The sequence below is a fragment of the Lithobates pipiens genome, unplaced genomic scaffold, assembly GCF_037356315.1.
Source record: "Lithobates pipiens isolate NorthernLeopardFrog02 unplaced genomic scaffold, aLitPip1_a1.2 Scaffold_18, whole genome shotgun sequence".
In the NCBI taxonomy this organism is placed as follows: Eukaryota; Metazoa; Chordata; class Amphibia; order Anura; family Ranidae; genus Lithobates; species Lithobates pipiens.
The window spans coordinates 581239003-581256346 of NW_027507758.1; the positions used below are offsets into that span (position 1 = coordinate 581239003).

The 17344-nt window shown below is 48.8% G+C and overlaps 1 protein-coding gene across 6 annotated transcripts in view; it reads right to left on the reverse strand.

Annotated features, from left to right (window-relative positions):
- Positions 1-17344, reverse strand: part of MAPRE3 (microtubule associated protein RP/EB family member 3) — a 170416-nt gene that overhangs the window by 11771 nt on the left and 141301 nt on the right. For 5 of the 6 annotated variants that reach the window (XM_077489103.1, XM_077489105.1, XM_077489104.1 and 2 more), the window contains 2 exons: positions 14603-14751; positions 5327-5479 (listed from right to left, as the gene is read on the reverse strand). In XM_077489103.1, the coding sequence (XP_077345229.1) occupies positions 5327-5479; positions 14603-14751 (302 nt within the window). Of the gene's footprint in view, positions 1-4243; positions 4402-5326; positions 5480-14602; positions 14752-17344 lie in introns of all 6 variants that reach the window. The other variant, XR_013276970.1, reaches the window with a different exon arrangement.

The following is a 17344-nucleotide window of genomic DNA, read 5'->3' on the forward strand; positions in this document are numbered from 1 at the left end:
GCCGACCAACACCTGATGACTCATTTGACCCGGGTAAGGAGAAATTAACTGCTGAAAGTGAATGGTTCAGAGCCTGCTCTATGTCCCACAGCTGTCCCCTGGAAGCGCCGCATGTCAGCTTTCTCTGTTTAAATAAGATGGCTGTGCACTGGGACGCTCTGCGCATGTGTGCGCAATCATGTGCGTGGTGCCGGCGTATGCACATGGCTGTATTCGCACATTATGCAAATCTTCATGAGCCAAGATCAGGCTACGGCACATGCACAGCTCCGAATGTGCACAACATATGTGACAAAGCTGCGTGTGCCATGGCCACCAAAGGCCACGAATACTCATGCACTCTGGTGAATGCTTGTATGCCATGGTGAACCAAGATGCGCAATGATGCACCCTCGTAGGCGGACCAGCCATTAAGGAAAAAACAGCAGAGACAACAAGAAAAAAAAGGAACTCTTTGCAAACACCCACAGCTAGTTTAGAACTCCATCCTGTGGTCGCCACACACAGGTGTCCAGCCTCTAGCTAGCTTGACTGATTGTTACAATCACTGGGGCACCCCACAATAAGTAAATAAGGGGGCTTCACTTACCCGTCCAGGCACAGGGCAGCCTTAGAAACTAAGAGCCCAATCTTCACCCATCATGGTGTGTTGTCACTTGTGGACCTTCAAGGACTGGGTAACCTTTCAGTTTTAGGGTCCACTTTCTTGGACCTGTACAGCACCCTGCAGGAATGCCTTAGCTCTGTGGTGTCCAGAGTTCCACTAGGCAGGGTCCAGCGCCCGAAGGCTGCGTTACATGCAAAACCTCGCAGGATCCTTTCGTCTTCTTTGCAAGGCATGGGTACCATTTATTTAAGCATACAGTATCTCACAAAAGTGAGTACACCCCTCCACATTTTTGTAAATATTTTATTATATATCTTTTCATGTGACAACACTAAAGAAATAACACTTTGCTACAATGTAAAGTAGTGACTGTAAAGCTTGTATAACCGTGTAAATTTGCTGTCCCTTTCCCTCAAAATAACGCAAAACACAGCCATTAAAAGGGTTTTTAACCCATATAACAAACTCTGTCAGACTCTCTATTATAGCCTGGCAGAGCACACTGTACCTTTCTTATAGAGAAATTAGTATTGTAAATACTGCTTTTGAGCTGTCTTCAGGCCTGGGTCACATGACTCTCGGCCGCTGTACAGCTCCGATGGAAGCATACTGCTGGAGGGGCTCTGACATTAGCCGGGGAGATCACATGGCCGCTCAGTCACTCCTGCAGTAGCCATGGATACCGGTTGAGAGTCACGTGACTGGCCTGAAGACAGCACTAAAATGGTACTTACAGCGCTTGTTTTTCTAAAAGAAAGGTACAGTGTGCTCTGCCAGGATATGAAAGAGTATCTGACAGTGAGCAAAAAATATGGAGACACAGACAAAAGCTGACATGCAGGAAGGAGGGGGAGACAGGAGAGCAGAGTGTATGACAGAGGCCCGCAATTAGACCACAGTGATCAAGGCGGAGCTGCCCTGATTTTCGTGGTCTGTTTAGAGAGGGGATACAGGAAGTGCCAGTTTCAGTTTTTTTTTTTACAGTTTAGAGGGGGGGCAGATTACACAGCACAGGCACTGGGCTGTTTAATTTGCTTTAAGGTACAAGAAAATCTATTTTTTGGGGGTTAACAAACGCTTTAATGTCTAAACCACTGGCAACAAAAGTGAGTACACCCTTAAGTGCAAATCTCAAAATTGGGCACAAAGAGTTAATATTTTGAGTGGCCACCATTATTTTCTAGCACTGCCTTAACCCTCTTGGGCATGGAGTTCATCAGAGCTTCACAGGTTGCCACTGGAGTCCTCTTCCACTAATCATGGAGCTGGTGGATGTTATAGACCTTGCGCTCCTCCACCTTCCATTTGAGGATGCCCCACAGATGCTCAATAGGTTTTAGGTCTGGAGACATGCTTGGCCAGCCCATCACCTTTACCCTCAGCCTCTTTAGCATGGCAGTTGTCATCTTGGAGGTGTGTTTGGGGTCGTTATCATGTTGGAATACTGCCCTGCGGCCCAGTCTCCGAAGGGAGGGGATCATGCTCTGCTTCAGTATGTCACAGTACATGCTGGCATTCATGGTTCCCTCAATGAACTGTAGCTTCCTAGTGCTGGCAGCAATCATGCAGCCCAAGACCATGGCACTTCCACCACCATGCTTGACTGTAGGCAAAACACATTTGTCTTTGTACGCCTCACCTGGTTGCCGCCACACATGCTTGACACCATCTGTACCAAATAAGTTTATCTTGGTCTCATCATACCACAGGACATGTTTCCTGTAATCCACATCTTTAGTCGCTTATCTTCAGCAAACTGTTTGTGGGCTTTCTTCTGCATCATCTTTCTTCTGGGATGACAGCCATGCAGACCAATTTGATGAAGTGTGTGGCGTATGGTCTGAGCACTAACAGGCTAACAGGCAGAGCCACCCCCCCCCACACCTCTTCAAGCTCTCCAGCAATGCTGGCAGCACTCATACACCTATTTCCCAAAGACAACCTCCGGATATGACGCTGAGCATGTGCACTCAACTTGGCAAGGCCTGTTCTGAGTGGAACCTGTACTGTTAAACCCCTGTATGGTCTTGGCCACCATGCTGCAGCTCAGTTTCAGGGTCTTGCCATTCTTCTTATAGCCTAGGCCATCTTTATGTACAGCAACAATTCCTTTTTTTCAGATCCTCAGAGAGTTCTTTGCCATCAGGTGCCATGTTGAACTTCCAATGACCAGTATGAGAGAGTGAGAGTGATACCAAATTTAACACACCTGCTCCCCATTCACACCTGAGACCTTGTAACACTAATGAGTCACATGACACTGGGTAATGGTTAATTGGCCCAATTTGGACATTTTCACTTAGGGGTGTACTCACTTAATGGCTGTGTGTTGAGTTATTTTGAGGGGACCGAAAATGTACACTGTTATACAAGCTGTACACTCACTATATTACATTGTAAGTGTAATTTCTTCAGTGTTGTCACATGAAAAGATATAATAAATAATTCATAAAAATATGAGGGGTGTACTCACTTTTGAGAGATACCGTATAAGCTTTTTTTCAAATTTATCTGATCGGTCAATCCCTTAATTCATTTAAGAACTGTTTTGGAAATAAAGACCTGGAGCTCTAGAGAGCTCAAACAAACATGCCCATCCACCTTGCAGAAACTGGCATAAAACTGAAGTACTTCCTGTATGTGAGAGGTTATATAGGGGTGGACTTTCTGTCTAAGACTTTGTCTACCAGTGTCCATTCACCTAGAAATGGCGTATAACCCAGTAGGTAATGAATATTAGCCTAACTCTGTGTCCTGTGATGTATGATAAAGAAATATGCTCTCCCACAGCAACCCGCACCAGGAAAAAATCCCCGCTGCCCCAGCAAAGCCTCCATTAGTAAAAACCCTCTCTCTCAGCAAAACCTCGTTCACTGTAAGCCCCCTCCTTCCACTGAGTTGAGACACCTACCAGACCTCCGATACAGTGCTGTCCGGCAGAACAGGGGAGAGCCTCCTAAGCTTCCCCTTAACTCTGACATGTGAAAGGTCAGAGCCGAGGAACTAAATCCTCCCATCTTTTACAGACAAGGAAGCTGCCATCTTAGACCCCTTTCACACGATCAGACTGATGGGATCCACCTGTCCGTTTTTCAGGCGGATCCGATCGGGCCACCCATTGACTTCTATTCTATCCTTGGATGTCAGCGGATATGTGTCCGCTGACACCTGCCTGGCATCCGATTCAACAAGATCTGCTGAAAACACACGTATGGCGATACGTTCGCCATCCGTCCAGTGGGTCGAATCGGATGAAAACAGAGAGGCGGTCCGTTTTCATCCGATCTCCCCCATACAGGAGAGCGGGGCTCTGACAGGTCCATCTCAGCACAGTGAGTGGAGACGGACCTGTCATTCACCTGCTAGTCTCTGTTTGATCTGCAACTGCCATGGTGATGCACATGAGATTAGTTATGACATGAGCCATTTGATAGCTTGACCGTTTGATTGAGAGTGTAAAGCCACTGTAACAGTTATCATTTACAGCATACCTTGAATTTATCAGCTTTGGGAAACAGTTAAAGGGTATCTCCACTTTTGTGGGGGAAAAAAAATTAGCAAATAAAAAATAATAATAATATAGTGTATACAAATGCGACTCACGTCATATTAATAGTGAATGTTATTAAAAATTACCTTTCCTTTGCAATTTTCAGCGCTGTAATTTTCTGTATAATGCAAAGCAATATGGCTATCTGGAGGTGTTCTGAAAATGTCATTTCCTGCTTGTGTGATTGGCTTACTGATTTTCCCAGAAGTCTGCACTAAGATACAAGTCAGATTTTTGACACCCCCTGCAACAAAAATGTCATTTTTGGTGAGATACTCCCAAATGGAAATCACGTCTAAAGGGACGCAGACCCTGCCAATGTCCTCATTAGGGCCCTGCAGATGCAGCAGCTGATTGTTAATTATAAAAGCACTCCCATACAGATTTACTGTGCACATGGACAAACAAACAGCTATTTCTTCAAAATAACAAAACGTAGGAATCTGCAACAAAGTTTGTTAAAATGCTTGCAATGTACATAGATCACGCAGCAGGGAATGTTCCTTTCTCAACAAAAGTGGAGTTACTCTTTAAGACCACTTTCACAAGAGCTGAATCCACCAGTGGATCTGCCTACTCAGCGTGGATCAGTCCACTGATCCCCACTGAGCAGACAGATGACAGGTCAATCCGCTTATGCAGAGCAGACACAGCCTGCTTTCCTCTATGAACAGTCAGATGTAAACAGACCGCATGTCTGTTTACATCTGACTGTCAACCGATCTAATACACCAGATGGATGGGGAATGGATCTCCCATCTATCTGTTTTAGGGCAGATAAGATCGGATCCAATGTCCATTCACATCTGCCGCTCCATAGAGGAAATGGATTGGCCAATCAGGCCCACATAAAAAAACAGACAGGCAGACTGATCGGTCCAGCCCGTGTGGAAGAGCCTTAAATCAGTGGGTTAAGTTCTGCTCACCTCAGCTCTGTGCCACTGATGAATCTAAATCTGGACAGGGTAGCAAGGGGTGGCCCTACATAGAGCATCCCTAACATGGCTGTACCTGAGGTGGACAACCCAACAAATCTCTGGGTACACCAATGGAAGAAAAACTAAAGATCATTCATTTAGGGGTTACATTTGTAAGACTGCTTTAAGCAATGCCTCCACCTGCCTTAATAAGTTTCTTTCTAGGATTGGTCATACAGATGCAGAACCCACCTCTGTGGCGTACAGGATGTTGATGATTTTGGACAAGATGCCATTGCTCTCACTCTCATGCTCCTGACAGATCAGCTCGATGTCTCGCAGCTTACTGAAGTAGAAATCTCGTTCTTTCTCCAGCCCATCCACTGTCAGCTTCAGCTCCATTAACTGGATAGACAGTAAAAGATCATTTTTTTTTTTTTTTATATATAATCTTTATTTTAATTTTCAATAAGAAAGGGATGACATACATTAAGAATCAAACCAATAAGAGACAAAGGGCATACAAGAAATGGGGGCACTGGACCATTCGTTTAAGAAGGTACTTTGATACATACAGTTGCAGACTTCACATAACTCAATAAAAGATAAATGTTAATCAAAATCTCAAGATCTTTAAAGGGAGGGACTAATGTGTGTATATATATATATTTGTAGTCAGAGTCTTCAAGCGGGAAATGCGATACTCCTAAGAACCAAGGCCTGAGGTGTGCCTTGGCCTAGCTGGTCAGTATGCCTGAGAAGAGGGCATACCCTGAATGTAAGAATAAGAACAAAATACTATGAGAATGTATGAAAGTGGGGAACGGGTGGGTGGGAACCCAGAAAACCTACCGACACTGGCCCTGACAGAGGAGGAGGTTTAAATAGCCCTCTCAGGCTCCTCCTACAAATACAGGCTGGCCTGCGGCCAGCCTTACAACTTGTAGTCAGAGTCTTCAAGCGGGAAATGCGATACTCCTAAGAACCAAGGCCTGAGGTGTGCCTTGGCCTAGCTGGTCAGTATGCCTGAGAAGAGGGCAAAAAGACACAAAATTTAGGTGAAGAAGGGAAGGTAATGAACCATCAAGGATAAAGGTGTGCTCCCGGACGGCAGCAGTACGCATCCAGTAAGTAACTGGAAAGCGTTTGCCATGGCAAAAGATCACAATGACTCCTGACTTGGCGATGAGACGGAACCCCCTATCGAACCTGTGACACTACCCTAAACCCAACTGAACATCCCCTGAAAGATTGAATTGAGCCGGATGCCCGCGACACCCAGACCTGAGAATGAACTGCTTGTGAAATGAGAGGATACGAGAGGGGAAAGGAACAAGGTCTGGCCCGAGGAACCCCCTGCAAAAGATCGCAAAATACCCCAATGAACACCAGTGAAATAGCCCAGAGACATACCCCCCCAAGAGGGTGAGTGGCAAAAACACCACTAACAGGAGTGCTAAAAGCTAGAAACCTGATGGATGTGACGGAGTAAGTGGACAAGGCCCATGCCCATGGCAATAATACTGTCAACCTGGAAAAACCATACCGGGCGCAGGACCCAGGTCCCACCGGATAAGATCGGGTCATGCTACAGCCTGAACCCAACAGCTGGGACAGAACCCTGAACCAAGGAGGGCCAAAACCCCCTCTCAGGGAAACAGTCCCCATGGCATGCAACTGACATACCCGAGCCCCCCCTATTTGGAACAAGCTGGGGATCGGAAAAGACGACTGGACTGATGTCCCTAAGTGGGACTCCAGGCAATAAGTTCAAACAAGATCAGAGCCAAGAGTGGAATCCAAAACCATTGTGACGTCTGCCCAACCTACCCCCCAAGGACCGTCACGTGGACGTGGCTTAACAAACACCCTGAGAGAGACTATACGTCCCTGGGCAGTAACCAGGGCTTCAACACAACAGGACATCAACTGAAGGAAAATGTTTTCGACTGCTTCTGATCCAAGGGTGAGCCCCGTGGTGAAATGACATCAGCACCAATCCACTAGCCCCTAACAACGGACGGGCTGAAGGAAGTGATAGCAAGCATGGATGCTATCGGTATGAATGCCAAGACGGCCCAACCTGAAACACAATACTAGAGAAAAGACAGACAACCAGACAATGAGAACAAAAATACCCCCTGCCTAACTAAGAATGAAACATGAGCAGAAAAGTCAAGACCACTGTGCGTGAAAAGAACCCCCCCCCCCCCCACCCAACATGTAAAATGGTAAGTGAGCCCGAGTAACCTGCAGTGCAGAGGCAGGTAATTAACTGAAAACTCAGGGCTAGTGTACCCACGGACCGTGGTGGGTAGTCATATAGATGTGGTGAATGAACATGCAACGTATGACGTATGGTATACGGGCGAGAAGATTGAGGACAACAATCAATTAACAAACGAAAACCTCAGCCCGTATGGATCTATAGACGTGACAGATCCTGACGTGTGAGCCCTAGCTACCTGACCCAGGTACAAACATGACACAGACACGATGAGACATGACAATCAACAAGGACGAACGACTACCAGAGTATGCCATGAGTGGACAATGCCCCTCTGAGAAACTCTGAGACTGAACACCAAGTCTGAAATACCAAGACAGGCATGCTGGCAGCAACACAAAAACAGAAAAACGCTGAGACAGAAAACGCTGAGACAGAAAACGCTGAGACAGAAAACGCTGAGACAGAAAACGCTGAGACAGAAAACGCTAAGACAGAAAACGCTAAGACAGAAAACGCTAAGACAGAAAACGCAACATGCCATGATGAAAAAACACCATGACAGAAAACACTGAAACTCCATGCTGAAGAAGAAACAAGGTGACAGAAATGGAGGCAAAACGCAATGACAGCAACAACCAAGACTGAAACGCTGAGGCATAAATGAAAAGCCAGAAAACCTGGGCCAGAAATGCTATAACAGAAAAACTGCGACAGCAACGCAACAGCAGAATCCTGGCCAGAAATGCAAAAAGCCAAAAAACACGCTGAGACTGAATGCAAAGACAGAAATCCTGGTTCAGAACGCCATGACAGAAATCCTGGTTCAGAACGCCATGACAGAAATCTTGGTTCAGAACGCCATGACAGAAAACCTGGTTCAGAATGCCATGACAGAAATCCTGGTTCAGAACGCCACAGCAGTCCAGGGGCAGACAGAAGTCCAAGGGCAGAACGCTACGACAGAAATCCCGGGGCAGAAAGCTACGACAGAAATCCCGGGGCAGAACACTACGACAGAAATCCCGGGGCAGAACGCTATCAGGCATCCAGGCAGGAACGCTATGACAATAATGCCGGACAGACCACTGACAGGAGATGCTGCGCAGAACGCTGTGACGGAAATGCAGCGCAGAACGCTGTGACGGAAACGCAGCGCAGAAACGCTGTGACGGAAACACAGCGCAGAAACGCTGTGACGGAAAGGCGCAGAACGCTGTGACGGAAAAGCAGCGCAGAGCGCTGTGACGGAAAAGCAGCACAGAACGCTGAGACAGAAACGCTGAGACAGAAATGACACGTGGAGCTAAGGCGGGGGGGAAGACCCGCCACATGAAGCTCAGGCGGGTGGGGAGACCCGCCACGTGGAGCTCAGGCGGGTGAGGAGACAGAAAGCTACAACAGAAATCCCGGGGCAGAAAGCTACAACAGAAATCCCGGGGCAGAAAGCTACAACAGAAATCCCGGGGCAGAACGCTGGCATCCAGGCAGGAACGCTATGACAATAATGCCGGACAGACCGCTGACAGGAGATGCTGCGCAAACGCTGTGACGGAAAAGCAGCGCAGAAACGCTGTGACGGAAATGCAGCGCAGAAACGCTGTGACGGAAATGCAGCGCAAGAAACGCTGTGACGGAAATGCAGCGCAAGAAACGCTGTGACGGAAATGCAGCGCAAGAAACGCTGTGACGGAAATGCAGCGCAAGAAACGCTGTGACGGAAATGCAGCGCAAGAAACGCTGTGACGGAAATGCAGCGCAAGAAACGCTGTGACGGAAATGCAGCGCAAGAAACGCTGTGACGGAAATGCAGCGCAGAAACGCTGTGACGGAAATGCAGCGCAAGAAACGCTGTGACGGAAATGCAGCGCAAGAAACGCTGTGACGGAAATGCAGCGCAAGAAACGCTGTGACGGAAATGCAGCGCAAGAAACGCTGTGACGGAAATGCAGCGCAGAAACCGCTGTGACGGAAATGCAGCGCAGAAACGCTGTGACGGAAATGCAGCGCAAGAAACGCTGTGACGGAAATGCAGCGCAGAAACGCTGTGACGGAAATGCAGCGCAAGAAACGCTGTGACGGAAATGCAGCGCAAGAAACGCTGTGACGGAAATGCAGCGCAAGAAACGCTGTGACGGAAATGCAGAGCAAGAAACGCTGTGACGGAAATGCAGCGCAGAAACCGCTGTGACGGAAATGCAGCGCAGAAACCGCTGTGACAGAAAAGCAGCGCAGAAATCGCTGTGACGGAAATGCAGCGCAGAAATCGCTGTGACGGAAATGCAGCGCAGAAATCGCTGTGACGGAAATGCAGCGCAGAAATCGCTGTGACGGAAATGCAGCGCAGAACGCTGAAACGGAAAAGCGCAGAGCGCTGTGACGGAAAAGCAGCGCAGAAACGACGTGACGGAAAAGCAGCACAGAACGCTGAGACAGAAACGCTGCGACAGAAATGTCACGTGGAGCTAAGGCGGGGGGACGACCCGCCACATGGAGCTCAGGCGGGTGGGGAGACCCGCCACATGGAGCTCAGGCGGGTGAGGAGACCCGCCACGTGGAGCTCAGGCGGGTGGGGAGACCCGCCACATGGAGCTCAGGCGGGTGAGGAGACCCGCCACGTGGAGCGCAAGAAACGCTGTGACGGAAATGCAGCGCAAGAAACGCTGTGACGGAAATGCAGCGCAAGAAACGCTGTGACGGAAATGCAGCGCAAGAAACGCTGTGACGGAAATGCAGCGCAAGAAACGCTGTGACGGAAATGCAGCGCAGAAACGCTGTGACGGAAATGCAGCGCAAGAAACGCTGTGACGGAAATGCAGCGCAAGAAACGCTGTGACGGAAATGCAGCGCAAGAAACGCTGTGACGGAAATGCAGCGCAAGAAACGCTGTGACGGAAATGCAGCGCAGAAACCGCTGTGACGGAAATGCAGCGCAGAAACGCTGTGACGGAAATGCAGCGCAAGAAACGCTGTGACGGAAATGCAGCGCAGAAACGCTGTGACGGAAATGCAGCGCAAGAAACGCTGTGACGGAAATGCAGCGCAAGAAACGCTGTGACGGAAATGCAGCGCAAGAAACGCTGTGACGGAAATGCAGAGCAAGAAACGCTGTGACGGAAATGCAGCGCAGAAACCGCTGTGACGGAAATGCAGCGCAGAAACCGCTGTGACAGAAAAGCAGCGCAGAAATCGCTGTGACGGAAATGCAGCGCAGAAATCGCTGTGACGGAAATGCAGCGCAGAAATCGCTGTGACGGAAATGCAGCGCAGAAATCGCTGTGACGGAAATGCAGCGCAGAACGCTGAAACGGAAAAGCGCAGAGCGCTGTGACGGAAAAGCAGCGCAGAAACGACGTGACGGAAAAGCAGCACAGAACGCTGAGACAGAAACGCTGCGACAGAAATGTCACGTGGAGCTAAGGCGGGGGGACGACCCGCCACATGGAGCTCAGGCGGGTGGGGAGACCCGCCACATGGAGCTCAGGCGGGTGAGGAGACCCGCCACGTGGAGCTCAGGCGGGTGGGGAGACCCGCCACATGGAGCTCAGGCGGGTGAGGAGACCCGCCACGTGGAGCTCAGGTCGGGTGAGGAGACCCGCCACGTGGAGCTCAGGCGGGTGAGGAGACCCGCCACGTGGAGCTCAGGCGGGTGAGGAGACCCGCCACGTGGAGCTCAGGCGGGTGAGGAGACCCGCCACGTGGAGCTCAGGCGGGTGGGGAGGAGGAAGCTCAGGAGGCCCACCCCGTGGAGCTCAGAGGGGGGGAGGGGGGAGACCCAACACGTGGAGCTCAGGAGGCCCACCACGTGGAGCTCAGAGGGGGGGGAGGGGGAGACCCAGCACGTGGAGCTCAGGAGGCCCACCACGTGGAGCTCAGAGGGGGGGGGGGGAGGGGGAGACCCAACACGGCAGTTCCATGTAAATGTAGTTTATGTATATCTTTCGAGAACTTTTTTCATTTATATTGATCAGGTAGTGGTTAGGACCCTTGTTAGGTTTTTCTCTCCATGTGTCTACAGGGATGCAAGGATTAATTTGAAGACTAAAAGGCACTGTAGGGTCCGTGCACTTCAGTGCAGCCCTAGACTAAGAGATGTAGCAAGGCGGAGGACAACCGCCCCTCCCCACCCGGTGGGAAACCGGGGGGAGGGGCGGACTGCACGTAGGAGAGCTGAGGGAGGGGAGGATGTGGGCGAAGAAACGGCCGATCACCTCCCCCCTGGCAGGAAACACCGAGCGGACTGCCTGCTGGAGAGCTGAGGGAGGGGAGATTGAAGGATGGCCGAATCCGCCGGTGTACTGCATATGGGGGGGACGGCAGCGCGGCGCGGCCGTTTACCTCCCCCACCAGGAGAACCGGCGGGTGCACAGCATAATGTGGGGGGGGAGGGGGAGCCGGCGCGGCCGATTACCTCCCCCTCCCCCCTGCCAGGAGAATCGGCGGAACACGGCATATGTGAGGGGGGGGGGCAGCGCGGGCGATTATCTCCCCCCCACGAGGAGAAACGGCGGGTGCTTGGTACCTGCGAGGGGGAGGCCGACTATCTCCACCTCCCCTCACCAGGAGACACATGTCCGAGACCCACCAGGCATGCGGCTCCCTAGTGGAATGATGCCTGGAGAGCGGAGCTGGCGGGCGATCCCCAGGCGGGTGGCTCCCTCATGGAGCTACATGCAAGGGGAGTAGTTGAACAACCCCCCCCCCGATGCGAGGCGGAACATAACGGAAGGACCCCCCCCCCCTCTCCCCCCGGCATGAGTACCAGGAGAAGGGGGCGGGCGGCATGCCAGCCAGAGCTGTGGGTGGTGAAGGGAGGAAGTAGGACGAACGGATGGATGCATGAACTGTCCCCCCCCCCACCCAAACGCCGGGAGAAGCAACCGCCGACGGCCGCCACCCCCCTCCCCGCTGGAACATGGTTGAACAAAAGGGGGGGGGTGACGGCAGAGCGGCCACCACCAGCCAGGGGACGGAGGGAGGGAGGGAGGGAGGCGGCCGACCGCCGCTCTGAAAAGACATGCTCCCCACCCAGAAAACCTACCGACACTGGCCCTGACAGAGGAGGAGGTTTAAATAGCCCTCTCAGGCTCCTCCTACAAATACAGGCTGGCCTGCGGCCAGCCTTACAACATATATATATATATATATATATATATATATATATATATATATATATATATATATATATATATATATATATATATATATATATATATATATATATATATATATATATATATATATATATATATATATATATATATATATAGTCCCTCCCTCTAAAGTTTAGAAGAGCCATGATCACATGGGAACCCTGTGTCAAAGGTGTTGCCTCTATTAAAACCATATTTGTCAAACATGCATTTCCTAGTCATACAGTACAGGACACAGAACTTTCAGTGATTACTATGGGTTTTATGCAGTTACCTATAAGTGACAAAAAGAAAGCTGCAGTAACATCCCCTAGTTAACCTTGGAAGCTCCCAGCTCCCAGATAGCCTAAGTTCTTAGGTGATGGACTTCTACTGAGAGACACTTACCTCTTTCCTAATGAAGTTTTTTCTCTGATCATTCTATCAATTTCCCTGGCTACACAGATCCTACTGCTGTTTCTGGATTAGTTCACTCCTCGGCTCTGCCCTGGAAGGCTATATCTGGACCTCACTGGATTAAGGCTCTATTCGCACTTGTGCGACTTGTCATGCACGACAAGTCGTTCCCCATGTTTTCCCAATGGTAACTATTCATATATGTGCGACTTAAAGTTGCAACAACTTCAAAGTAGTTAATGCACTATTTTGGTCTGACTTCCATGCAACTTGAGGGCCATAGACTTCAATGGTAACCCTCAAACGTTGCATGAAAGTCATACCTGAATGTTATACAATGCAACAGTTGTCCAACAGTAGTCCATTATCACTGGTCAAAGCCAAATTTGTATCCAAGTTGCACCCATCCAAAGTTGTGTCAAAGTTGTGGCCAAAGCCAGGATGGGGTCAGGAACAAAAAATGTAAAAAAAAATGTAGCTTACAGTCTTAGTTTTTTTTCAAGCTAAGAACATTTTCAACAAATACAGAAAATATCTGTTGATCTTGCCAGAAATATTGTGTCCTTGTCACTTCCTGTGAACTGTACAGATAAATATTTTTCTAGCTATCTTCTCTAAACCACCAATTGTCCCGCCCCACCATGTAAGTAATACAAACATGTTTGTAGTCCATATCAGGAAATCAGCCTAGGGTGACAACCACAGCTCCCTCCATAGATACAGTGGAGGATCGACGTAGCCACCCAGAGACAAATGTGTGTTACAACATATAAAGACATTTTAGAACAATAGTTCATCTCCAACCTTGTGTTAGAAATTTGGAGAAGGTCCTTTTCTGTTCCAGCATGACTGCACCCCTGTACACAAAGCCAGCTCCATAAAGGCATGGTTTAATGAGTTTGGTGTTGAAGAACTCGGGTTGCCTGCACAGAGTCATGGCCTCAAATTTACTAAACACTTTTGGGACAAATTAGAGCACCAATTGTGAGCCAGGTCTCATCCAACATCAGTACTTGACTTCACAAATGCCCTTTTGGCTGAATGGGCGTTATTCCCACAGACACACTGTAAAATGATGTGGAAAGTCTTCTAGTGTAGGACGCAACACCTGAGTGGTCTGCACAGGACCCTGACCTCGACCCTGACTGACTGAAGACCGTTTGGATGAACTGGAACATTGATTGCGAGCCAGGTCTACTCATCCCTCATCAGAACCAGACCTCCCAAATATTCTTCTGGCTGAATGAGCACAAATTTCCAAGCACTCCAAAATTTTATAGAAAGCCCTCCCAAAAGAGTGGAAGCTGGTATATTCAAAAACTCCATAAATAATGCCCTTGGTTTTTGAATGGGATGTCTAATACATATAGGTTTGTCCATATGATTTACGTATGTATGTCCCCATTTCCCAAATACAATTACCAAAGGGTTAAGTCTTTTCACTACACATCTGATTTTGTGGGATTAAAGTTGAATGCCATCAAAAAGGTTGGGAAAATCTATATGTTTCCACGCTGATCTATAATGTATGGAGCTGTCTTCGGATTGTGAAATGAACGTTACAAAGTGAAAGGTAAATGTACCATTTATTTTATATCGACCAATTACTTCAGACATCTGTTCAAATAATACACCTGGACTAAGGACAATTGCATCAAATGTGTGTATGGCCTAACTTTACATTATTCTATCAGCCTATATTTGCAGGAGGAGGTGAAACTGGGCTCTGACACTAAAGTTTCGTCCTCTTACCTGCTGGTGGAGTTCTACAATCCGCAAATCCAAGTCATTGCCACCGTTCCGGGTAATGGGTGGGTTTTTCCGTACATGGTGGGTGACATTTGGCAATCGTGCTGGGGGCTGCATTGTCTTGGGGCCCGTAGGGGAGGTTCTTTGGGGCACTGTGGAAGACAGTGAGAAGGAACACATTACAGAGATAAGCCAAATAACTAATCGCCACATCTAACTGGTCAGTCTCTACCCCTGATAATGCCAATCATGTCACCAAATCAGTTTCCATATCTGGACAACTAGACTACTGCTCATGTCTGCTTGTTGAATAAAAGGAATGTATAGCATTTAGCATGCTTATAATGTTTTGTATTTCTTACAATCCCCACTGCAAAAAAGTTGGAAAGTTGGGACTCTGTGTAAAATCTATATAAAACAGAATGCAATGATCTGCAAATCTCATAAACCCATAAAATGTCAAATGTCTAAACTAAGAAAATTTGCCATTTCAGGCTGGTTTCACACCTCTGACAGATGCGGCTCACAGCAGGGGTCCGGTGTGTCCCTGTTCTCCGGTGGCTGAATTTTTGCCTGAATTCGGCCCTGAAATGGAGCCAAAGACGCACAACATTCCTGTGCAAGTCGCTCCACAGCCACAATGGAGATATGTGAACCGGCTCCATAGAGAGCTGGTCACAATCTCCTGTCATGCGAATTGGATTCTGAGAAACCCACATCTAATTAGCATAGGTGTAAATCCCGCCTTAAGAAAAAAATAAGGTAATTTTGAAATCAATGGCAGCAACATGTCCCAAAAATTTGGGACAGGGCAACAAAAAGATGGCAAAGTAAGTGGTACTAAGAAGGAAGAGTTGGAAGAACATACTAATCAGGTTAACATAACATGACTGGGTATAGGAAAGAGCATCTTAAAGAGTCAGAGTGTCTCAAAAGTAAAGATGGGCAGAGGTTCATCAAGCTGTGTCTAAAATTGTCAAACTATTTTAGAATAATGTTCCTCAGCATCTACAGTACATAATATCATCAAATCTCTGCATAAGGGATATGGACAAAACGCAATATTGGATGCCCGTGATCTAAGGGACTCTCAGATAGCACTGCCTTAAAAACAGGCTTGATTGTGGGGTGTGGCCTGACGCACTGAGTAGGATGCACTTCCACAAAGCTCCGTCCATTGCTCCTGCATTTAAGCTAATCCTGTGACCCTGTGGCAACCTGATCAAACTTGGACCACCTGTGAAGGACCCCTCATTTTGCACAGACATGTCCCCATCGAAATCTCAGAAAGCTGCCGTGGTTAAACTCAAGCAATACCGCTGACAAGACAAGGACAGCCCTGGGGAAGATGGCGACGCTGCACATGAGAAGAAGGACTCGGCTGGGGACACAGACAGGCTCCTCGAGGTGATTATGTTTTGCAGAACCTCCCTCACTGCTCAAATCGAGGAGGTGAACGTAGATATCTAATCCGACAGGACTTCCAGAAACTCCGTGTTTGAGTGAAGATGGCTGAGAACTGCCTGGGTGCTGTGGAAGATGTCATCCCGCCACTGCAGACAGGGGCTGACCATATGCAACTGCAGATTAACCAGCTTCTCACAAAGCAGGATGACATGGAAAACAGACTCAGGAGATGTAACCTCTGCTTCATTGGTCTCCCTGAGGGGGCGGAAGGTAAGGACCCAACCACATTCCTGGAGCAGTTGTTCATTACTACTTATGCCGTGAGGCCTCCTCCCCAACCCTTGCAGTGGAGAGAGCACACCACATGCCTGCTAGGCCTCCTCCCCAGGGGAGCCTCCCCACCCCCCATGCACGTTCATAGCCAAGCTCCTTAACTATAAGGACTGGGATGCTGCCCTGCACCATGCCAGGGAGAAGGGCAATATTCCATTTGGGAATGTTAAAGTGGCCATTTTTCATGATTTTTCAGCGGAGGTCCAGAGTCACCGTCAGAGCTTCACGGAAGCTAAAAGACGCCTGAGAATCAAACACCTTAAATACTCCATGTTGTTTCCTCCACACCTTAGAGTGGAGAATAATGTTCTTTGAACATCCTGAGGACGTTATAGCCTGGCTAGAGAGGCATGATGTTTCTGAACGGGCAGTGGATTAAATGGCTGACATATAACTCTAGCTTTCCAAACTGTGACTTCAAGCTATACAATCAGATGGGTATGATTGCACCGTGCTGTGGGGTGATGCCCTGCCTGATGATTTCCTTCCCTGGCTGTTACTTCATACCGGGATACCCATCTACTTAAACCTGGCTGAGCATTTACTCTGGCACTTCCTCACTGCTTGGAGGAGGTTTCACTATTCTGAAATGCTGTCGGCTAATTGCCAGCTCTCATCCCTCTCCACAGTTACCAGCTGTTCCTGATCATGCTTGTCTGACCTGCCTACTTAAAGCCGTCCAGCTCACTTCACCTCTGCCTTTGCCTCCTGGGTTTCATCCTCGGACGTACATGCCCCTGTCCTCCTCCGCAAGTTCCATAGACGGTTTCCCCTCAAGCCCGATGGCCCTCCCAGGGAGAGGGGTCATTGAGGAGGGGTACCGTCAGGGCTAGCTTAGCCCTTCCTTCTCTGGGCTGGCTGCTCAGCTGTCGGCTAATTGCCAGCTCTCCTCTCTCTCCACAGTTACCAGCTGTTACTGATCATGCTCGTCTGACCTGCCTACTTAAAGCTGTCCAGCTCACTTCACCTCTGCCTTCGCCTTGGTCACATCACAAGAAACCATCT